At 41.3% G+C, this 25,314-nt stretch overlaps 1 protein-coding gene across 2 annotated transcripts in view; it reads right to left on the minus strand.

Moving 5' to 3' along the window:
* Nucleotides 1-24,196, minus strand: part of ERAP1 (endoplasmic reticulum aminopeptidase 1) — a 46,596-nt gene extending 22,400 nt beyond the window's left edge. Inside the window, exons 1-11 of one of the 2 annotated variants that reach the window (XM_016191217.2) lie at nt 24,065-24,196; nt 15,821-16,367; nt 14,485-14,623; nt 12,542-12,676; nt 10,141-10,261; nt 8,896-9,050; nt 7,827-7,940; nt 5,445-5,576; nt 2,007-2,138; nt 1,798-1,869; nt 64-218 (exon numbers count right to left, since the gene is read on the minus strand). In XM_016191217.2, the coding sequence (XP_016046703.2) occupies nt 64-218; nt 1,798-1,869; nt 2,007-2,138; nt 5,445-5,576; nt 7,827-7,940; nt 8,896-9,050; nt 10,141-10,261; nt 12,542-12,676; nt 14,485-14,623; nt 15,821-16,347 (1,682 nt within the window). In that variant the 5' untranslated portion in view covers nt 16,348-16,367; nt 24,065-24,196. Of the gene's footprint in view, nt 1-63; nt 219-1,797; nt 1,870-2,006; nt 2,139-5,444; nt 5,577-7,826; nt 7,941-8,895; nt 9,051-10,140; nt 10,262-12,541; nt 12,677-14,484; nt 14,624-15,820; nt 16,368-23,889; nt 24,035-24,064 lie in introns of those variants that run through there. The other variant, XM_060201191.1, reaches the window with a different exon arrangement.
* Between the last annotated feature and the right edge of the window lie 1,118 nt (nt 24,197-25,314).

Genomic DNA, 25,314 nt, shown 5'->3' on the forward strand with positions numbered 1-25,314 from the left:
AAGCTTCGTCCCACCATGCAGACATTACCTAAACAGCAAAACGAGTGCCTGTTTAAACATTACCCAGTTTCTTGGGCATCCGCAGACCCCTTCATATAGTGCTCCTGCTTCATAAGCACGTTCTTTCCCCTCACTGTGATGGTTATCAGGGGAAAGCCCTTCTGCAGCGTCCAGGTGTTCATCATGGTTTTCACATCAAGGCCTTCCTGTTGCCAATGCTGGTTAAACACAGAAAGGGGGAGGCATGACTCACTTAGCCCCAACTGCAAGGACAGAGGACTCTGGCTACTGCTCACAGGGCTCCCATTGGTTGACAGCCTCTTCAGCCAAGGCTTCCTTAACACTCTCTCTGCCCCAAAACACTGTTCTGCTTTCATGTCTATATATCCAGTCACATCACTTCAATGAGTAATAGCACCAACTGCTGACTTTTCATTCTCTTCTTCTACATGGTATGTTTTGAGAGCAGGTATCATATCTGCTTCTGCCAGGCATACATTGAACAAGACACCTGGCACCAAGTCGGCATGTGAATGAATCCTTACACAAATACAAATGGAAATGCCATCGGGTCCAGCAATTCCACTACTAGACATATACCCAAAACATATAATAACACTGATTCGAAGGGATATATGCAACCCCCCTCCCCCGGTTTTTATTATTTATTCACAATAGCAAAAACCTGGGGAAAAAAAACCCTAAAAATGCCATTTGACAGGAGGCTGGATGAAGAAGTTATGGGACATATACTCAACAGAGTATATTATTAAAAAAATTTTTTAAAGATGCACCTGGTTAAGTGCAAGGACCCGTGCAAGGATCTCGGTTTGAGCCCCCAGCTCCCCACTAACAGGGGGCTAGGCTTCACAAATGGTGAATCAGGCCTACATATGTCTCTTTCTCTCTCCCTCTCCTTCTCCCAGGTCTTTGCACATGGTAACATGTGAGTTCAGCCAGGCGCCCCACTGCCTGATATCTCCATAGTTTGTCAGTAATAATGAGAAAATACAATTCACTCTCCTCTTCTTCTCTTCCTCCTTTATCTTCCTCATATATCCTTCCCTATCTCCTCCCTTTTGTTTATTTATTTTGCTTAGCTGTGGCCTCACACATATGCAATTTCACCACTCAGAACAGGTTTTTCGTTCAGGAACACATACTCACGTGGAGAGAGACGAGAGACTGTATATACGTAGGAACTTACAATGGTAACAGCACAGCCCACATGGTGCCAGAGCTCAAACATGGACCACTCACATAGAAATAATGACTGAGTAGAGTGCCTGGCTGCGCTCACATGTTACCATGTGCAAAGACCTCGCTTCAAGCCCCCAGGCCTCATTTGCAGGGGGAAAGCTTCGCTGCTTATGAAACAGTCTACAGGTCATCTCTCTCTCTCTCTCTCTCTCCCTCTTTCTCCTTCACTCTCCTCTCTCCCCTCTCAAATTCTTTCTCCCTATCAAATCAAAAAGACTACGAAAAGGACTGACATATCTTGACTCTGACAACTCTAAGGCTACCATAGGAAAAAAATTTACAAATTCACTGCTTTACTGAGAATGAAGCTGAGAATGTGAGAGAAATATTAGCCAAGAGGGTTGTGAAACAGCCATCATACAAATAATTAAGAAAAAAATCCATAAAAGGTTATCAGTCTGGCAGATTTAAAAGCAGTTTTATCTAGAGTGAAGATGATATTCTGAAAGACCTCAGAAAGCTTTCCACAGAGCCATCCTCAGAGAATGTGGAAGAGAATAGGCTTAGGGGAAACTTGTGCATATGTTAGCAACTTACTGAGGTTGAAGAGGAATGTTGTCCACTAGAGCAAAAGCCATCCACTGCTTGTGTGGCATCAGTAGGACAAATCTAAGAACCAAAAATAAATATCATTCATTTCTGCAAGAAACGCATGATTCTTACCAAGGGGGATAAGTAGGTTGTGGAGAGAACAAGCTAACCAGTCTTCTAATCCCAAATACAGAGATACACAAAAACATACTCACACTTGCCATGCTATTCCACAGGTCCTCATTTTTTGTATTTTTGTAACTGTACTTCCGGAGATACTGCACGATGCCACTTTTAAATGCCTCAGCACCTAGATAATTCCTTAGCATATTCAGAATACAAGCTCCCTGAAAAGACAGTGTGAATTATATAGAGTGTGGCCACAACCTAACTCAGAGTCACTTTATTTTGAAATCATTCTTTTAAAATGCAACTATTTTTTTCTTTTAAAAATTATTAAATTTATTTATGAAATAAAAAATATAAAATATCCACAAAACCATTAAGATAAGAGGGGTAAGATTCCACATATTTCCCACCACCAGGGTTCCATATCCCATCCCTTCCTCTGGAAGCTTCCTATTCTTTTTTTCTTTCTTTTTTTTTTTTATAAAAAGGAGACATTGACAAAACCATAGGATAAGAGGGGTACAACTCCACACAGTTCCCACCACCAACTCTCCATATCCCATCCCCTCCCTTGATAGCTTTCCTATTCTTCATCCCTCTGGGAGTATGGACCCAAGGTCACTGTGGGATGCAGAAGGTGGAAGGTCTGGCTTCTGTAATTGCTTCCCCGCTGAACATGGGCGGTGTTGACAGGTTGATCCATACTCCCAGCCTGTCTCTCTTTCCCTAGTATGGTGGGACTCTGGGGAAGTGGAGCTCCAGGACACATTGGTGAGGTCGTCTATCCAGGGAAGTCTGGTTGACATCATGCTAGCATCTGGAATGTGGTGGCTGAAGGGAGCTACTCTCTTCCCTGATCCAGCTTTCTGGTCCTTTATCCAGCCATGACATCATCTCCCCAGACAATAACTTGGATCCACCTGCATATCAGATTTCAGGCTCAGGGAAAAAAAGAAAACTAGTATAGCCACAGGCCCTTTGAAATATAACTAAAATATGCCTACTAGCTATCTACAAAATGGAGGACCTCCCAACTCTTGATCTGCACTATTCCAGTCTTTAGGTCCATGACTGTTCAACAATTTGTTTGGCTTTGTATGTTAACTCTCATTTCAGCAACTATTTTTTAAGCTGTATTTTACAAGTGAGCGAGGAAGAGAGACAGGAACAACAGTCCTGTCTCAGGATATGTGATGCCAGGGACCAAACCAGCACACACAAACACAGACACCTCCTGTTCACTACAGTAGCTTTCTATTTGGTTTGATTTTTGTGTTTTTTAATGCAGCACCCAGGAGTGCACCCAGGTTCTCATATAAGTGCTGAGTGGTCTCCTAAGCCCAACCTTTTCATTCTTTTTATTTAGAGAAAGGGGGAGCAATTAGAAGAGCAGAGAAAGAGGATGGATACGTTAACACCACTTTACCATCTATGGGGCACAAACTCGGCATCTCACTCACGGTAATATGTATGCTCTCCAAGGTGAGCTATCCCTGGATCCTGACAGTGGGTTTTTAATATGTGGATGCTTATGGGACAATTAGAGGAAATGAGTTAGCCCTGAACCTGGCTAGGCAGGGTATATAATATTCTCAATCCCTCTGCCAAGACAGTTATTTCCTCTCAGTAACCAAGCCTCCCTGTGGGACCAATTAGCATCACTTGTCAGCTCTCATTATTTGTAAGTGTGTCGACAAGGGAGCAGCTGAAACACGGGCCCCTGAAGCATCATCATGTGGCTTCCCCACTGTCATTTTGAAGCAGCACTGAGAACTGCAGGTACAAGAAGAAAGCAGAAGTTACAGGTAACAAATGGTGAAACGGGGCCAAGCAGTGGTGCACCTGGTTAAGCACACACTATAGTGTGTAGAGACCTCAGTTCAAGTCTAATCCCCACCCGCAAGGGGAAAGCTTCAGGAGTGGTAAAGCAGGGCTGCAGGTGTCTCTTTGTCTCTCTTCACTCTCTACCTCTCCCTCACCTCTCAATTTATCTCTGTCTCTATCCAATAATAAGTAAAGAAAAGAAGAGAAGAGAAACAAAAAGGAAGAGAAAAGAAAAGAAAAGAAAAAGAAAAGAAAAAAAGAAATGGTGAGGGAGTCGGGCGTTAGCGCAGCGGGTTAAGCACACATGGTGCAAAGTGCAAGGACCAGCGTAAGGATCCGGGTTCCAGCCCCTGGCTCCCCACATGCATGGGAGTCACTTCACAAGTGGTGAAGCAGGTTTGCACGTGTCTATCTTTCTCTCCCCCTCTGTCTTCCCCTCCTTTCTCCATTTCTCTCTGTTCTATCCAACAACAACATCAATAACAACAATAATAGCTACAACAATAAAACAACAAGGGCAACAAAAAGGAATAAATAAATAAATAAATATTAAAAAAAGAAAAGAAATGGTGAAGCCACTCAGGTATCCCTGAGTACATAGGACGATGAGGTGGGCAACAATGCAGAAGAGAAGCAGAAAACCCCCGGGAACTCTGTGTTCCTATGTAGAAGCTCCATTCCCTCTACTCCTATTACCATAGATGATGGGTTACAAACTTAAATGCTTCTAGATGATAAGTAAGGGTAAGAAAATGCTGTGATATTTTTTTTCACCTTCCACTTCTGGTAGAAACATATGAGCCAAAAACCCACTTTTCTATATGCTACTAGTAACATCACAGTCAATTTCAGTGATCTATGACACATTTCCTACTCAGTGGGAGGAAAAAGGAAGACAGAAATGAAAGAAGTGGAAATGCAGAACCTTGATCTCATAAAGGCAGGCACCAGCCCATACTGCCAAGGGAAACAGAGGCCCTCTGTGGCCAGAATCCTTCTCACTGCTACCTTAGCGAAGACAGAAATCTACATTCGTACAGAAAAGTTCCCAGTCACTAAGAATTGTTGGTAACCCTGCCAATTCTGTTGTTAAATACACTGTGTAGGACAATACTTTGTAGGTCAATGATATCAACTGCTTCTGAAGGCATTAAGATACTTGATAGAAAGGCAGGACTTTTTTATCTAGTTCAAAGCTGATGCTCAATCAAGACCTATCTGTTGAATCTGCATTGAAAGGTAGACCTTCTGTAGGTTATGCACCCCCAACGTATGACAGTTTACATGAAGAATTGGGGCCAGGTGGTGGCACATCTGGTTGAGCACACATGTTACAAGGCACAAGGACCCAGGTTTGAGCCCCTGGTCCCCACCTGCAGGGGGAAAGCTTTGCAAGTGGTGAAGCAGGGCTGCAGGTGTCTCTTTCTCTCTCTATCTCCCCTACCTTCTCAACTTCTGTCTCTATCCAATAAATAAAGATATTTAAAAAATTAAAATAAAAGTTACATGAAGAATTAACATATACAATCTGCAGGACTCCAAGTTAAACCACAGACAAGGAGGCCCAAAAGAGTAACCTCCAGCCAGCATGGGTCAGAATAGAAGAAAGACATTCAATACGCATCACTCCAAATGCTGAGAAAGCCAACCCACAATTCTATTTACACCATCTCAACTGAACTCTTAGAACAGATATTTACCTTATCATAAGAGACATCGTCAAACATCTCCCGAATCTGAGCAGCAGTCTCCACAGGTGTGGATACTGGGTGTGATGAATTTAAGGCGTCTACCTCCATTGCATTAAAGCACTTGCCAAAAAAGTACTCTTCCTATTGAGACAGAAGAGGAAATGTCACCAGTGGTTTACATTTTTACAGGGTTAATGCTTTACAATGCAGTCATTATACATGAGTATAATTTAATTAAGGCACCAGGCCCCAAAAGTTCTCTTCCACTCCTCTCTCCCCATTCCTTCCCTCGGGTTCCTTGCTTTGATGCAATACACCAGGCCCAATTCGTTTCACTTTGTTTTCTCCCTTCCTGTCCCCATTTATTAGGTCCTGCTTATAAGTGAGATCATTCAGTATTTGTCCATGTAAAATAATTTAGATCTTAGTGAAAATTATTAAGGGGAAAAGAATTGAAGTAATAAGCTTAAAGTTCAATATGCTATTCAATTCATTCTATACTTACAGGATTTACATATTTATAGAATTATATCTTCTAAACAGCATCCAAGAAATTGTGGTTTTAGGTAAACTCTATAGATTGTCTCTATTTTAGATACATATAACATTAGAGGAAAATTTCATGTAGGCTTGAAAATAAAGCCCTCATGCCTTCAACCAAAACAGTGATAAAATTATAAAAATGTGCAAGTGTGGGAGGTGGGCAGTAGCAAAGCAGGTTAAGTGCACATAGTGCAAAGTGCAAGGACCCGCGTAAGGATCCCAGTTCCAGCCCCCCCGTTTCCCACCTGCAAGGGAGTCACTTCAAAGTAGTGAAGCAGTTCTGCAGGTGTCTTTCTCTCCCCTTCTCTATCTTCCCTTCCTCTCTCCATTTCTCTTTGTCCTATCCAAGAATAATGACATCAATAACAACAACAATAATAACTACAATGATAAAACAACAAGGGCAACAAAAGGGAATAAATAAATCTTTTTAAAAAAAATTTTAAATGTACACGTGTATAGTGACATCAACATCTCCAATTGCACCATTTTAAAGCAATAAAGTTTAGCTTTAAAAGTGTAGTGAAGAAATAATGGAAAACAAATAGCAACTATAATTTGATTTGTTAGGGTGCATTACCTAACAGAATTAATAGATATACACAACCATTTTTATTACAGATTATGTAGGGGTCTGGGCAGTAGCACAATGGGTTAAGCGTACATGGTGAGAAGCACAAGGACCAGCATAAGGATCCCTGTTCAAGCCACTGGCTCCCCACCTGCAGGGAAGTCGCTTCACAAGTGGTGAAGTAGGTCTGCAGGTGTCTATCTTTCTCTCTCCTTCTCTGTCTCCCCCTCCACTCTCAATTTCTCTCTGTTCTATCCAACAATAACAAGAGCAACAAAAATGGCAAAAATAGCCTCCAGCAGCAGTGGATTTGTAGTACAGGCACCGAGCCCCAGTGATAACCCCGAAGGCAAAAAAAAAAAAAAAAGAAGAAGATTATGTAGGCTATCTATAGCATAAACTGTAGGATTGCAGTTAGAAAGTACTGTAGTATAATCATATGTAAATTATTATAATTGTATATAAATTACATGTACAGGAAAAAGGAAATGGGAAGTATATACATATGAAAGTCATTATATTAGGGCAAATCTTTTACATAAAATTTCCTTATTAATTCTACTATATGGGATTTTCTCAAATTAAATATATGATAATTTTAAGATATATATATATATATTGAGGTTCCAAAGCATTAAATCTGTGACCCACAGAAGCTGGGTACTGGCACACCAAGCAAAGTCCACATTACCACAGGTATGGACCCAATTCAAGTGCTCAATCCCCCTGCAGGTGTCTCTCCTCCCCTCTGTCTCTATCTCTTTCTGTCTCACCTCTATTAAAAGAAAAATGGAGGCAAATAGCCACCAGGAGCAATGGCATCTTTGTGCAGGCACTGAGCCCTAGCGGGAAGCCTGGCAGAAAAAAAAATGTGATTCATGAGACTGGGTTCAGACACAATCAGTTGTACAGTTACCTTAAGCATAATTCAACTGACTTAGCAGGTAGACTTTATTACCAATCTCCATAGTACTTATTCAGTGAATAACATAAAGGTTAGGGAAATTATTTGGAGTAGAAAGGCTTTCATTATTTCTATCTCTTTGATATTAAAGGACAAAATGTATACTTAATTGCAGAAAAATAATAGATTCACAAAGCAGTTTAGAAATAAGTATTTGTGGCAAATATCTAAAGTTCACTAGCGTTTAGAGACATGAGTCAAAGAGATTCTTAATCTATCAATTTTACAATCAATGATCAGTCACCATTTTCTATTAATAGTGAACAGAACAACAGATTGATCTAAAATGTGAAAATAAGTAAATATTTCTTACAACTTTCAGTTCCGGATGAGTTACACTGACAGATATAAATTCCATAAATTTGGCGAATCCCTCATTCAACCAAAGATCATTCCACCATTCCATAGTGACCAGGTTCCCAAACCACTGAAGAGAAGACAATACTCAGATTACTGACACATTTCTATACAATATCTGTACGGCTATAAACATAAAATATTCAGAAGACATGTGATCCGGGAGGTGGTACAATGGATAAAGCATCGGACTCTCAGGCATGAGGTCCTGAGTTCAATCCCTGGCAGTACATGTACCAGAGTGATGTCTGGCTCTTTCTCTCTCTTCCTATGTTTCTCATTAATAAATAAATAAAATACTAAAAAAATTAAAAAATAAAAAAGACATATATTTTTCTGTGCAATGCCAGCATATGGATGTTAGCACAATTACATGAAATTTCATCAAAATGAATGAGAAAGGCTTATAATCTATATTACAAAATACAGATCTACTTTTTAAAGAAAATAATTTTTCTAATGGGAAAAAAGGCAAAATGAAAATGAGCCAATATCTGTATGTCTCATAAAAGCAATGGACTTCATTTAAATATACTTTTTCTGCTTCTTTTCCTTTCTCTCTTTTTTAAAATTATTTTTACTTGACAGGACAGAGAAAAATTGAGAGGGAAGGGGTGGTAGAAAGGGAGAAAGAAAGACAGACATCTGTAGACCTGCTTCAATGCTCACGAAGTGTCCCCTGCCGGTGGGGAGCAGGGACTCGAACCTAGATCCTCATGCATGGTGATGTGTGCACTTAACTGAGCGCATCACCACCTGGCCCTAAATCATGTTTTTTTGAAAAACATGGTAGGTAGTAGCATACCCAGTTGAGCACACGAGTTGCCATGCACAAGGACCTACATTCAAGCCCCTCGTCCCCACCTGCAGAGGGAGGCACCATAAGAGGCAAGGCAGCGATGTAGACGTCTCTCTTCTTCTCCCGATTTCCCTATCCCTTTCAATTTCTCTCTGTCTTATCAAAGTACACAATAACAAACAAATCATTTTAAAAGATATCATAACATGATTGAATTCGTATATACCTGATGGGCTAGTTCATGGGACACAGTCATGGTGATGCCAAGCTTACTGGATGCAGAAGACTTTTCAGCATCAAACAACAGAGCAGATTCCCTATATGTTGTCAGTCCCCAGTTTTCCATAGCACCAGACTGAAAGTCAGGAATAGCAGCAAGATCTTTGGAATACATTAAAAAATTATTAACAAGCTCTAAACTGCACATTGTCCAAATACACTAATTTTTAAAACAGATAGAGATAAGGAGCAAAAGAAATGTGCTAAAGTAAAGGACTCTGCGGAAGAATGGGGTGGAAAGGGGTAGAGGGGATTTGGGGCCTGTGCATGATGGTGAAAAGGACCTGAGCTAGAGGTGCGAGCACCCTGCAGAAGTTTATCGTGGGGAGAGGAGAAAATATACCTGTGTATCAATAATTGTATCGTAAACCATTAACCACCTTAATGGGATTGGCTGCCCCTAGAGAATCATGAAATTTAAGGCTGGAAGAACCTTTCACAGAAGGGTGTGATAACTCATTCAGAGTCACTTTGTGCTATGTAACAGTCAGACTTAGGTCTTGAGTTTCTTGATTCCACTTGTAACTTTCAGACAATGAGCTTGGGGCTTGGGGACAGAACACTGTTAAGTTTCCTCAATGAACCAGTCCATTTTGGATATCCCAAACCCCATACACCTGAAAACTGAAAACACATTAGTTTTAAGAGCTTATATGAGAAATAAAATGTAGACTTTTCTGCTACTTAGAAGAAAATGTCAATTTATTCCAATGTATTCATTCCCCTGAAAAATTTATTGAGCACTCTTGGTGTTTCTTACAGAGCAGGTATCAGTAACACAAAAATAAAGTCTCTGTAAGTAAGACTTTGTCTTAAAATCAGAAAGCACATTTTTCCCTTTGTCGTGAATATCAAAGTCTGCCTAGTTACTATAATTAGAAGGTGTGTATATAGCAGAGGAGAAGAAAGACAACCTGACCTCTGACACCTGCCTGGGCTTTTAATAACTTTGGTGTAGCTAAGACAGAAATGTCCCAGTTCAGGAGTTTGGAGAAGGACCTAAACCAGGGGCAGGAGTGTTTTTGCAGACACTTAGCATGGGGAGAAATGAAATTGTACCCAACTGTCAACAACTGTACCCACATGCCATTATTCACCCAGTAAAATTATTCTGAGAAAGTTACTTGTCAATTAGGATATGGTTAGGGTCATTAAAGGATACCGTTTATACTATCGCTGTAAAAATTTTTACCTTGTTTGGGTAAGGGGTATGGAATGCTGAAATAATCCTCATAAAATTCTAGAAGAGTCACTGCAGCATCCAGTGCATAATCTGCCTGATTTATCTTGTCTGGCACCGCATATATGGAGACCTGAAGAGAAAGACACAACAAAGTTCAAGTGTTGTAGTTTTTCCCACCACAACTGTTTAGAAGACTGATAGTGATGACTCCTTGTCAAGGGTTATGGTTGTCAATATTAAGGAAAGAAATTCTAGTTCTATAACTCCTGTATTAATGCTGACTTCTTGGCCAAAACTAAAGAGACAATAGGACCCTCAGTAGTCAGTACAGAACTAAAGCCAAATTTTCCCTGAGAAGACTAGCCTACTGCAGTTAGACTAATGTACTGGTTTTCACTACACTAAATAGAAGATAAAATCAAAGGTGAGTAGTTTAATAAAACCATCCCCATCCCAGGTTACTCGGGGGCTTTCCTAAGCCACCTCATTAACATAAAAGAAGAAATTTTAATTATCACTTAGAAAATCCCTAGAGTTTTAACAGCTCTTTAAAACAGAATTAGAATAAGAATACAGGAGTGGCAATGGCACTGCGGGTTAAGCGCACCTGGCACAAGCAAAAGGGAAGGTGTAAGATTCCCAGTTTGAGCCCCAGCTCCCCACCTGCAGGGCTGTCCCTTCACAGGCAGGCAGTGAAGCAGGTCTGCAGGTGTCTATCTTTCTCTCTCCCTCTCTGTCTTCCCCTCCTCTCTCCATTTCTCTCTGTCCTATGCAACAATGATGACATCAATAATAACTACAACAACAACAAAAACAGCAAGGGCAACAAAAGGGAAAATAAATAAATGAAAAAGAATAAGAATACATATGTATTTCTTATAAATCATAGTATGGAATATACATGAAGTATATGCATATGTTAGTGAAACAACGGAGGGGTGTTTTTGTTCTTAGTTTCACTGTTGAATGTAATTTGCTCCCTAGATTCAAATCTCAAGTCTTACTTTCACATTCTCAGATAAGTAGAGAGAGCTCCAAAATGACAAGAACAGAAGGTAATTTGGCAGAGGATGCTGGCTATTCAGGTCTTGAAAACCAGCCCAATTAAATGTGGTATTTTCAAATCAATTGACACACACATATACACTCACATTCAGAGTCATATGCAGTTTAGAGGTTACTGGGTTACACAACACACACCAAGATGAATGCTTCCACAAACGAGTCATTTTGCCCACAATTCCAATACTCCAGTACTCCCTGACCCAGATGCTCTGCCCAGAGGCATTTAGTACAGAAAGCAAACTGCTTTATCTTCCTTCCCAAGAGCCAGAAAATCCTTCTCACATTTCTTTCAAAACTGCAGAAAGTTAAAGTTATAGGTAACCTAAAATCATTACAGAACCCAATCTATTTAAACAGTTTAAGGAAGAGTCGATTAAGTTCCAGAAGGCAGAGGACTAAGATCAGAAAGCCTGTTAATGGTGGAACCAAGATCATGACAGCCCTGGCCAAGCCTCTTCACATTTATTTTTGTTACAATCTCATCATAAATTTGAGCATCTATGAAAATGCATTGACCAACCAACTGGCTGGCTACAGATTGTGGAGGTTACAATATTTATACACCTTTCCCATATCTGGGAGCTAGCTACTCTCTTCCCTGATCCAGCTTTCTGGTCCTTTATCCAGCTATGACATCATCTCACTAGACAATAATTTGGATCCACCTGCAGATTTCAGGCTCAGGGGAAAAAAAAAACCAAACTAGTATAGCCACAGGCGCTTTGGAATATAACTAAAGTAGGCCTACTAAGTATCTACAAAATGGAGACTCCTTAACTCTTCATCTGCACTATTCCAGCCTTTAGGTTTGTGATTGGTCAACAATTTGTTTGGCTTTATATGTTAACTCTCTTTTCAGCCACCAGGTTCCAGATGCTACCATGATGCCAACCAGACTTCCCTGGACAGACGACCGCACCAATATGTCCTGGAGCCACTTCCCCAGAGTCCCACTAGGGAAAGAGAGACAGGCTGGGAGTATGGATCAACCTGTCAACGCCACCCATGTTCAGCGGGGAAGCAATTCCAGAAGCCAGACCTTCCACCTTCTGCATCCCACAATGACCTTGGGTCCATACTCCCAGAGGGTTAAAGAATAGGAAAGCTATCAAGGGAGGGGATGGGATGCAGAGTTCTGGTGGTGGGAATTGTGTGGAGTTGTACCCCTCTTATCCTATGGTTTTGTCAGTGTTTCCTTTTCATAAATAAAATTTAAAAATTAAATTAAATTAAATTTTAAAAAGATTGAGGAGATTCCAGCATTTGGAACTTGTTTTTAAAATCAAGAGAGTGCCAGGCAGACCAGGACAAGTTGGGTCACCCTCTGCAACAATCACAACTTCACCTTGACTCCATTCTTGGTCATCTTGCTGACAGACTTAAAATCAGAAATAATGAAGGCCACCAGATAAGTGCTCATCTTCACAGTGACATCAAAATGGTCTTCTATGAGTCCTTCCGCAAGAGTCACAGATTTAACCTAAATTCAGAATAATTTATATTTTCAAATAGTTCAATTATGTAATACATTGAAAATATTTTATGAAAGAAAATTCCTAACTACCATACTATTTAAGGTAAATACACCATGATATTTGTATAATTATTGTAATATTTCTCTTTCTAATATCTAAGTATAATTCAGATATCAGTACCAATCCACCTAGATCCTTTTTAAATAACTATTTATTTCTGATAGAACAGAGTAAAATTGAGAGGTGGACAGAGAGAGGGAAAGAGAGAGACCAAGAGACCGACCTGCAGTACTGCTTCACCACTTTTCAACCTTATTTTCTGCAAGTGGGGATTAGGGGCTTGAACCTGTGTCCTTGTACATGATAATGTATGTGCTCAACAAGACACAGCACCACCCGGTCCCTTAAATTCTCTTTTTATTGACTTAAAATTCACATGCTATAGAGTTCACCATTTTAAAGTATAAAATTTTATGATTGGGAGTCGGGCCGTAGCACAGCGGGTTAAGCGCAGGTGGCGCAAAGCACAAGGACCGGCATAAAGATCCCGGTTCGAACCCCGGCTCCCCACCTGCAGGGGAGTCGCTTCACAGGCGGTGAAGCAGGTCTGCAGGTGTCTATCTTTCTCTTCTCCTCTCTGTCTTCCCCTCCCTCTCTCCATTTCTCTCTGTCCTATCCAACAACGACAACAACAATAATAACTACAACAATAAAACAACAAGAGCAACAAAAGGGAATAAATAAATAAAATAAATTTAAAAAATTTTTATGATTATTTAAAATCATATTTAGAGTTTCACAACCATCATCACTTAATTACTTTTAAATCATAAAGATGATAACACACTGAATCATACTTGCTATGTAAGAACTGGCAGGCTGTATGGGACCAAACATAGTTTTACCAAAATGTGGTCCTTTTACTTTTAAATAAAAGTATGAGAATTTGGAAATACAGTATCTAATCATTTTTTTCTAGGTTGGAAAAAGAAATAATGGGAGCCGGGCAGTAGTGTACCCAGTTAAGCTCACATAGTACTAAGTACAAGGTCCCGCCCAAGGACCCAGGTTTGAGCCCCTGGATCCCCACCTGCAGAGGGGACACTTCACAAAGGGCAAAGCAGGTCTGCAGGTATCTTTCTCCCTATCTCCCACTACCCTCTCAACTGATCTCTGTCTGATCCATTGAAATAGAAAAAATGGCTGCCACGAGCAGTGGATTCATAGTGCTGGCACCAAGCCCCACTGATAACCTTGGAGGCTAAATAAATAAATAATGAATTGAATTATCATTATTTACTTTTAGTATATAATATTCTGAAAAACATAGTGGTTTTTTTGTCTGTCCAATCTCATGCATAATGTTACAAACTAGTAATATTTGTACACAGCATATAGATGTCATAGTTGATATGACTGGGAATATGACCTGAAAACAAAGCATTTTCAACAAAGCATTTTCCTTAAGATTGCTTTAAAAGAGAATGAGAGAAAATGAAGGTGGAAGTTCTTTTTTGCACGGCAGTCCCATTGCACCTAACCTGAATACCTTACACCTCTTATCAGCACAGATGACCTAGAAGTCACTCCACTCTTACTGAACTCTTGCATGTTTGGGGAACAACTGTTTCTGTGACTACAAATCAATCGTTGTATAAAACAAAAGCTTAGAAATTCAAAAGTAAAGTTGGCTATCTGGCAGACAACAAAAGAAAACAGGTGATCTGAGTGTTAACTGTCCCTGGGATAACACAGTTCATAGCAAATCCGTGGGTTTTTCTCTCTAAGTGAATACACAGGAGTCCAGACTCACCAATGGCATGTTGGATATAGCAAGATGCTTTGGCTCTCTTCTAATCTTGATTGAAAAACGTGCTTTGAAGGCAGGTTCATCAAAACAGGGAAAGGCCATCCTGGCAGCGGTAGCTTCAAACTGTGTTGATGCAAGTATCCTAAAATTATAGCAAGTGAAATAAGTGAATGTCATTAAGTAGAGACTTCCTGTGCCGTGCTATAGCAGCACAGGGAAACAAATACCTAGGACATGAAAAATGAAAAATGTTTACGATATCCCAGAAATCTAGTTAAATAAGCAGATAGCTACTTGCTCTGGTATCACTGGAGGATAGGAAACAGGTTACAGGGGGTAGGGCGGTAAAGCAGCGGGTTAAGCGCAAGTAGCAAAGCGCAAGGACCAGTGTAAGGATCCCGGTTCGAGTCTCTGGCTCCCCACCTGCAGGGGAGTTGTTTCACAAGCGGTGAAACAGGTCTACAGGAGTCTATCTTTCTCTCCCCCTTCGCTGTCTTCCCCATCTCTCTCCATTTCTCTCTGTCCTATCCAACAATGACATCATCAACAACAACAATAACTACAACAATAATAAAAAGACAAGGGCAACAAAAGGGAAAATAATAATAATAATAATAAATTTAAAAAAGAAAAGAAAATGGGTTACAACAGAGTTAAAAAATGAGGTCCAAAAAGCTAGGAAAATAACTACCAGCCATTATTAACACTTCAGAGAAGATGCAAATGCAAAACCAAATAAAGAATTCAGTATGCAGGGGAGGGGAGGTAAAAGAGAGTCCACATTAAATAGTTACTTTTCAGTAGGTAGATATTTGAAGCTTAGAAAATAATGCCTCAGGCAGGAGACAGACAGCACAATGATTATGCCAAAGACTCTGTGCCAGAGGCTCTGAGGTCTCAGTTTCAGTCTCTAGTGCCTGTGCCACCATAAACCAGAGCTAAGCAGTGCTCTGGTTTCTCTGTCTCTCTCATATTTCTCTCATTAAAATAAAATAAAGGGACGGGCAGTGGTGCCCAGGGTTAAGTACAAAGTGCAAGTACTCCTGCAAGAATTATGGCTCGAGCCCCCAGCTCCCCACCTGCAGGGGGCATCGCTTTACAAGTGGTGTAGCTGGTCTCTCCCCTCCCCTGCCTTGCCGTCCCCTTCTCTCATCTTTCCCTTCTCCTCTTAATTTTTCTCTGTCCTATCCAAAAAAAAAACAAAAAAAAAAAACATAGCCACAAAAACAGTCGAATCGTAGTGCAGGCACCAAGCCCCAGCAATAACCCTGGAGGCAAATGAATAAATAGATAATAAATTGTTTAACAAAAAGAATAAAATTTTTTTAAAAATCAGTACCTTACTTCCCCCTCCTTGGTTCTGTAGGTACTTTTATAAAATCCATGGAAACTGTCAGAAAGATTGCCAGTGTAGTCGATCACAACTGTGTAGAGGTGCCCAGGAACCAGAGGCTGTGGAGCCAGAAGAGCAATCTGCTCATGAGGCAGGTATTCCAGGACCCTCAATGGTTCTTCAGACTGCCTTTCCCCAACTCCCTTCCTGAGACTGGCTTTAGATATCTGCAGGTGATGACTATGCAGAATGATGGTACTCGTGGGCTGGCTTGCTGTAATTTGAATTTCTGTGGTTCCTCCAAAAGTCTGAGTGGTGAGATTGGCGTGAATCATGAGATCATAATGGATTGGGATGAGGTGCTCTGGGAGGCGCATTTTATTCCAAGGAAAAGGTGTCCCATCAGTAGCTTTTGGAGAAGTCGTTTCACTGCCCTGACACCAGGAAGGACTTGACACAGTTAAGAGGATCCACAGTGAGGAAAACAGAAACGACATAGTTGTATGTGGCCATTTGGTAGGCAGAGATAACATTTTCTTGTTCCAGGGTACAACTGTTAAAAAAAAAAAAATTAAGTGTCACTAGAATATCAAGATAGTATTACCCACCCACGGGGGGGGGGGGGGAAAAAAGTGTAGAAACAAACTCTCAAAAGGCACCAGAATGGGAGTTGGGCGGGTTAAGCGCACGTGGCGCAAAGTGCAAGGACCAGCATAAGGATCCGGATTCGAGCCCCCGGCTCCCCACCTGCAGGGGAGTCACTTCACAGGCGGTGAAGCAGGTCTGCAGGTGTCTCTCTTTCTCTCCCCCTCTGTCTTCCCCTCTTCTCTCCATTTCTCTGTCCTATCCAACAACGACGACATCAATAAGCACAGCAATGTTACACAACAAGGGCAACAAAATGGAAAATAAATAAATATTAAAATTTTTTTTCATTTTTAAAAAAAGGCACCAGAATAAGTCCTGAGGATCCCTATTAGCTCAATGAATGAGTCACAAAATTGCCAGTATATTTAGGAAACCAGTCTCAGAAAATACACAGATCATTAAGATCACATCAGAGAAACTTCTTTTTATTTTTTTATGGGGGGGATAGACGATTTACAGTTAATAGTAAATAAAGTTGTTGGTACATGTATAAAACTTCTCAGTTTTCTGTTAAACACTCTAACCTCCCACCTAGGTCCTCCTCCACCATTATGCACCAGGACCTGACGACCACCCCCACCAAAAAAAAAAAAAAAGCCGTAATAATAAACCTAACATGTGACTGTAAAACTTACTTTGAGCCCCACAGCTGGGCTCAAATCTGAATTGTGTACATGGCAAAGCAGCATGTTATCCATGTGAGCTCTTTCACTAGCCTTCAAATATATTATTTTAAGACCAGATTTAAAAAAATGAAATATTAGATACTAAATAACTCATGTAAGTTTGCAAAACCAGGAAGTCACAGAGCTTGGACTTGAAGCCATGTTTGTCAGCATCCAAAGTGTATATTCTTGCCTCTGACTTCTAGGTAAAGTGCCCCAGCATCTCCAGGAGTTCCACTATCCTACTCCCAACTTTTAGGGCTTGGCATTCAAGGTTCTAAACGTGACTACTGATACCTTTGCAGGAAGTCTGACAATAGTTGGAGACCTGTGGATCCTCATGAAACTGACTGCTATAATTTTTCCCCTGATTTTCACTACTTGGAAGGAAAGGGATCAGGCAACTGATTTCAAGAATTGGTGTCGGAAGAAAAATGTCGAGTTAGTTTGGTCTCAAGGTGTAGAGTGTGTGCATTTGGAGGTGCAGGGAGAGCATAGGGAAAGGTTATTGTGTTTCTTAGGTTGAAGGGGATGGGGTGAATTTATATGTGTATTGTTCTATCCTTTGGCCATGTAAAGTGAAAGTTGGGTATGTAGATATGGTTTGGTCCTTGTGGAAATAAGTCATAGAAAGGGAAGAAAGAGGGATGGATAAGTGAAAACATCTGAAAGGCGTTATCGGAACCAGGAAGTGGGTCCTTCTAGGTTTTATTATCAATAGTAGCTAAGATTACTAGAAACCTTACCTCAGCATGGCTGAAGGGTCTGGGTGAGTGGTTGTGCCACTGGATCTGAAGCCAGAGACCCGTGATTGAATCCCATGAGGAGGGGGAAGACTGTTATTATTATTGTTTTATTGTTGTTATTATTATTGGGTAGAGACAGACAATTTGAGAGGGATGGGGGAGATAGAATGGGAGAGACACCTGCAGCTCTACTTCATCACTCATGAAGCTTTCCCCCTGCAGGTAGGGACCAGGCGCTTGAACGTAGGTCCTTGCACACCGTAGTGTGTATTTAGTCAGGTGCACCCACATCTGGACACAAAGTAGAGAATTCTAAAGACAGAAGAAAACCAGGAGGGAGACTCAGATACTAAATATCAAGAAGGTTGGGTGAAAGGTAAATATCTACAGCCATGACTTGTAATAGCAATGCTATCTTTGTTACACTGTCATGCCAAAGTTTTAATATTTATTTAGTTGAGGATGAGTCCCACAGTTTGTGGTGATTTCTATAATTTGTGGCAAATGTATCACCTGTTTTCTCTCTTACACATACCCAACACCTGTGTGCAAAATGCCTGTTCCAAACAAAGCTGAGTCAAGTTGAGAACCCTTGCAGGAGGGAAGAATCTACACAAAACACGGAATCACAATCACTAATATCTAGAACAAAAGATAGCCACAGAGAATGAAATGCAATATGAAAAGTATGGGCCACTTTAGGAATAACCACATAAAAGGCTGTTCAGGGAGAATAGACTATTTCTAAAAGAAGAACTGATTTGACTGCCAAGGGAGTCATGACTTCCATCATGCAAAGTGATATCTGAGCCTAACCTGGGATGACAGGCTGGATCTGGAATAAAGGCAGTGCACTAAGAGCATTCCAAGTGGTGCAAGTTAGAGCAGCAACGAAAGCACAAAGGAAAAAAAAGAAGGCTGGTCAGCAATCTATATGGACATAAGGGAAGCCCAAGAGAGCTTGATGGCGAATGCTTACTTACTAGACAAGGTGGGGAGTGACAATGAGATGGTGCTCAAAGTGGACAAGTCATATTTTATGCTTTATTTTAAATACTACAGGGCACAGGAAAAACAATTTAATTTGAAGGAACTTGGCTATAGAAGAAAGCACCTTTTTTTTTCTCTCAAAGGCAAAGGTGCCTCTCTAATGGGTGTTTTACCAGGTGGAGGCCCCTGTCAGGTAAACTCAGGCAATTAACCTTGACTCCCTCAAATTCCTCTGGCTTCTGCAAACTTGAATCAGATAGGAAAAGCAGCAGTTCTACATTGCAGGTCCTTAAAGTGACTGTGGTGTGTGGTATTAAGGTGTGTGGTATTCTTTATGTCCGTCATTCTCAACATTCTGCCTGTATTTTAACATTACCTTGGCAGCTTTGAAATGCCAGCTCCCTATCTTGAACAAGAAAACCGGAATCTCTGGTGATGGGATCAGGATAGCAGTATCTTTTCTAAAACTGGCCAGACATTCTATCTGAAGAGACAGGTTGAGAACCTCCTAGTCCTTGCCTTATCCTTACCATATCCCGTGAATTTTCTGTGGAGGGATATTTTTTAATTATGTTTTAATAATAACTTGTGTGCTCTCCCTTACCCCTCACTCCCCATCCTGTTCTTTTTCCAAGACATATTTAAAGATAGTTAGCTACTATTCCCTACCCCCCTTCACAAAGTGAATCTGCAGGATGAACAGAAAGGATATCGACAGAAAGCAACTGCATGAGTCATCATCTCAGCTTAAAAATACCACACAGGTGAGACAGAAAAAGACATATAAACAGGAAGAACGGGTTTCTTTGTTCTACTTCTTTGGCGTCTGTATGTAGGAATCAACTAAAGGATACTTCAAGCCATGGAGGAGAGGAGCAATTTGAGGAGAAAAATAAAATGTAACCACCCAAATGGGTAGAGTACCGACCCCTATCTCTCCAGACAGAATCCTTGGGGGAGGAACTCAATGGTGCCTTTCTCAGGAAATTGGGAGACTGGAAGTAAAGGGAATGCATGTGATACTTCCATTTGGAATTGTTGAAGGCTGAAGCGTAGTGGCTATAACTCACACCTCATGGTAATAAGCACAAAGTATCAGGTCCAGGCATGCAAGAACTCTCAAAAGATCTCAGTGTTCTTACAGCCCAAAAGGAGAGTTAAAAATTTCAACTGAGGGGTCAGGAAGTGATGCACCTGGTTGAATGCACGAATGACCATGTCTGAGAACCTAGAATCAATTCCCAATTCCCCATTCTCCATTCCCCAGCTGCGGGGGGTGGAGCAGAGCAGGAGTAGTAGTAGTAGTCTCTTTCTCTTTCTCTCTCTCCCCCTCTCTTGCCCCCACTCTCCCCCTCTCCTCTCAATTTATCTCTGTCCTATCAAATGGGAGGAAAGACAGAAAAAACATAGCCACTGGGAGCAGTAGATTCATGGTAAAGGCACAGATCCCCAGCAATAACCCTGGTGGCAATAGTAATGGGGGGGAGAATTAAGGTCCTGGAACAGGATGGCAGAAGACCTAGTGAGGGTTGTATTGTTATGTCAAAAACTGGGAAATGTTATGCATGTACAAACCGTTGTATTTACTGTCGACTATAAAACATTAATCCCCCAATAGGGAAGTAAAATAAGCAAACTTGGATAACAGAAATAATAATAAATGAAAAATAACCATCCCAAGTCCACTGGCTACTGATGGGATGAGCAGGGTGACCTCATGCCAAAGGCTTTGCAAGGGTAATTCCATGAGATGAGGGGCCAAAGAAAACATAGCTGTGTCTCATAGATGCAGTTCCAGGAAACCAAGGTGAAACATGAAGTGAAAGAGCATAAATGTCAGAAGATACACATGTATAACAATAGTCATATTAATAACATAGGTTTACTAGCCTCATGCTAGGCTTAGAAAAGAAAACATGACTTCTATTGCTGTATGATTTGGGGTAGATTATTTTCACTTTCAGCTCTTGACTTTTTTAAGTGATTTTAAATGGGTGTATAATAGAAAATTTTAGGGGTGTAGTTTTCACACATACACACATATGTGATTCAGCTCTATGCCTAAATATCTTTATATTTATGCACACACACACACACATACATATATATATATATACACAGTTAGATATATTGTTTCAACTGCTACAAGTTTAAAATAATATTTCTCTCATAGGATTGTTGCAAAGATAGATGAGTTAAAATATTATTAATCATTCATTCTACAAATAGTTGTTGGGGGGTGTTGGTATCTTCTAATTCTGCTTTTAAAAACCCCTTCTGTTTCATTTGGTTTAAATCCCCCCTGCTTAACACTGCATTCTATTTACATAACCACTGTATTCTATTTACATAACCACTGCCATCTATTTACATAAATCACTTTTACATTTACATAAAGCACCACCTTCCCTCCAGGGCATTGGTGGTTTAGTGGTAGAATTCTCACCTGCTCCACCCCCTCTCCTTGTCACACCCTGATTTTCACCAGTCACTTTTCTCTCCACTCTCTGCGTCACATCCTGTTCACACCCTACTTGGGAAGTGTATATAAAGACAACATTGTTCATTTTAGTTAGTTGTTAGTTTAGTCTAGCTTGGTATAGATTGCGCTGTGTCCTGCATGAATAAAGAGATACTGCGTACAGCTCAACCATGAGTCCCAGGTGGTCGACGGGGGGGGGGGGGGGGTCACTTCACAAGCAGTGAAGCAGGTTTTCAGTTGTCTTTCTTCCTCTCTGTCTTCACCTCTCTTGATTTCTCTCTGTCCTATCCAACAACAACAGCTATAACAGTAAAAACAACAAGGGCAACAAAAATGGGAAAAACGGCCTCCAGGAGCAGAGGATTCCTGGTACAGGCACCAAGCCCCAGCAATAACCCAGGAGGCAAAAAACAAACAAACAGTTGTTGAGGACCTGCTGTGTGCCAAGGTATGCTGGGTAACAGCAGCAGTTAAGACAGCATAGGTCCCTGACCTCAACCTACAGTTTTTTTAGGGGGAGGTTAAATTCATATACATATACATATATATATTATAATTATATCATATAATTCCATATCATGATGAGCTATGGAAATGAAAGAGAATAAAAAGATGACTTATTTACACCGGAGGCTATCTGAGGTTTTGAGCTAAGACTTAAAGAACAAATTCAAGTTAGCTAAGAAAAGAGGGAGAGACTGGGCTTAAAATTTTAAAGCATTTCTAAAAATATCTTTTTATTTTTCAAATACTAAGATCCTTACAACCTTAAACTAGATAGATCAGAACCATCTGGTCCTCTCAATATCTAAGGTAGTTATTAGTAGGTAGCATTAAATGACAGAATTCATGGTGAAGTACAGTAAATCCTAACTATGGTATTTTCAAAGAAAACAAACCTCCCAAGTAATGTGGTTATAATAATAATTATATGTTGCCTACTTAAACTCTAAGACTACAAGGGACCTTCTCCATTCTCTTAAAAAAAAAAAAAAATTCTCCCAGTCCTGGAACTTCTGAGACTTTGCCTCTATTTCTTGATGCCTCTTTCTTTACTCCCTTCCAAGTACTAACCAGGCCCAACCCTGCTTAGCTTACGAGATCAGATGAGATTGGGCGTGTTCAGGGTGGTATGGCCATAGATAATGCCTCTTTACTCAACCCCTTACAATTTTATACTGCTTCTGCTGTCCTCCACTAACAGTGCAACCAGTGCCACCATGCCAGGTTCTGCTGCCACTGTCTTTGTTTCAGATTGTATCCAGAGGCGCCAAGCCTGAAATGTCAACATTCCAACTCCAATAATCTGGTGAGACCTTTCCTACCACACAGGACTACCTAATTCCACTTCAAATGGTGCACTCTCCAGCAAAATTACAGATCCTAAATATAGGCTAGCACCTAGGGGGCTGAGTAAGTGTATATACACATCCATAAATTAGGGACAACTATATACCTCAAAGCAAAAGTGCTTAGGAGTCCAATGTGATAAAACTTAGACCCAATAAGCTCGGCAATCAAATTGAAAGGCCTAAAGAAGGCACCGTAAATTGTCTAATCAAATATTTACTACTTAGACCTAGACACTCTCCTCCCCTACCCCCTACTTCACTTCCGTGGGCCACTCTATCCACTCGACTAACTACACAAAAGAAAGATGATCTCCTAGTATCTTTTGGCAGCATCAGCATTACTGTCACCTCTTGATAATCTTTAGAAGAAATACTGTATACAATTAGCCAGGAGATATACTAGCAAAAAATATATATCAACTAAATGACAATTATTGTCCCTATGACAACCTTTATTAGAATCATCAAGCAAGTAAACACAGTAAAACTTAAGGTTAACTTAGACTCCACTAAAATCGAAAGTGTATTTCCTCCCTAACTGCAGGCTAGACCCCATAAACCTGTATAAGTACCGCGCGCTAACCGATTGCGCTACTGGGGCTCCAAGACCCCATAAACCTATTATGAGCTCGGATACAATAATTGATACTCAACACTTAACAACTGGGAGAACATCTAAACCCATCAGTCAAAGAAAGGATTACAAAAGCTAGAAAAGGGCAAGAAACTGATGACCATTTTGGTCAGTGGCCCATGTGGCCAGCAAGGTGTGGGACAGGAAACTAATTTGCTCAAACTCCAAAGTTATTATCTGAATAAAACTCAGTCAACCTGAGTGAAATGAGGACAGACAATCGCTGGAAAGAAGTTAAGGAGTAGCAGAGTGAGAACTGATCTTGAGGACATTCCTGAGGCCAAGATCTCACCACGGCCAGCCTAGTCATTAATGCAAACTCATGTTTGTTTGTCTGGCTACTGTTCCCTCCTCCGTCCACTCTGTCCACCCCGCCTCTGGCCCTCCTGGGAGTTGGGTGGATTGAGCAACTGACAGAAACCCAGGCAAAAGCTGGAGAGTGGAGCAACTCTCCCGCCTGCCAGGAAGAGGTGCGGCGGTGGAAAACACGCAGAGCATGGCGCTACCCATTGCTAAGATTTTTCTGGTGAAGACTGATCCCAGCGTGTTTGGACTGACCATGACTCCGGGGACCTCTAGATGACTCGAACCCTGGCCGCCGGGGTCGAACGTGGGCCGCGTGTTGCAACCCTCTTCGCCCACCCTCCTCCTGCGTCCGGACCCACGGCCGCTCCCAGCCAGTGCAGGGGGGTGTGCCCCCCCCATGGGGCGCACAGGTGACGGCGCTCATTACCTGCAGGTCTGGGGTCCCTCCCGTTCCCCCTTGCGCCGCCTCCACCGGCCTAGTCCGCCCGGGACCGAAAGTGAAAGTGGAACCCGGGAAGCCGTAGGGGCGCGGGAAGGGCACGTGGGCCCAGACCCTCTCGGCAGGCACAGGGGAGGCCCCGCGAGTGGGACTAAGCTACGGGGAATTCCAAAATGAGCGCTGCACGCCGGGCAAGTAGTGGGCTTGCAATACAAAAGGGAGCAAACTGGGAGAAACACCTGGTTTTGAATGTTTATCATTTTTCTCTGTGTGAGCCTTTGGAATTTGTTTTTCATTGATAGCCTTGGCATACCAGGAGAGTTCACTCACCCCCCCCCCCACACACACACACCCCGTCCCCGCATTGAAAGAAGGAGCATGGAACTCCAGGGGGCCTGGGTAACGGGCTTCTCCACCAATCTTCTCTGTTTGATGCTCATTGGACTACAGCGATGTCCATCATCGTCTCTGCAAATGAACTGAGAGCTCCTAACCCTCTTAAAGAGAAATAGGAACTCAGAGCAACTTTCCCAGCAGAAGGTTAAGTCCTTTAGCTTCAGTGGAGGTAAATTACTGGGGGACACCTACAGAGGAGGAAGAAATGTTACAGATAGTTCATAGAATTTGCCTACCACCCTCTAAAGAGCCTTTGAGCCACATATTAGCTTGTACACGTTGAGAGTGGGGTCCTGTGTTTTTTTTTTTAATTTTTGATTAGTGATTTGATATTGATTTATAAAATACATGTCAACAGGGGTACGGTTCCACACCGTTCACACCACCAGAATTCTGAATCCCCAGTCCCTCCATTGCAAGCCACAACGGTTCTCCCAAGGTTTTTCAGACATGGGTTAACCGTCTCTACTACTGTCTGTCAGCATTTGTACATAATTGTCCCCCTGAGGTCCTTTTCATCCTATCCTTTCATACTACCTTCTCACTGTTTGTGTGCTGCCTTCCTTTGGAGAACTGAAGTCTCTCCAAGAGTGTCTTTAACACTGGAAGCAGCAGCAGTAGTATCATCATCATCATCATTTTGCTCATCTTAGGCCTCCTTTTGAAGAACGTACAGTTTTGTTCTGCAGATTCTTCCCAGTGAAAGACAGTTTGTAACAAAAACAGCCTGCCTGCAGAGGGAAGCTTCACTAGTGGTGAAACAGTACTGTAGGTATTTCTCTTCTTTCCCTGTTTCTCCTCTCAAATTCTGTCTTACCAATTAAAAAAAAAAGTGGGGGCAT

This window comes from Erinaceus europaeus, chromosome 11 (genome assembly GCF_950295315.1).
Source record: "Erinaceus europaeus chromosome 11, mEriEur2.1, whole genome shotgun sequence".
NCBI classification, from domain to species: Eukaryota; Metazoa; Chordata; class Mammalia; order Eulipotyphla; family Erinaceidae; genus Erinaceus; species Erinaceus europaeus.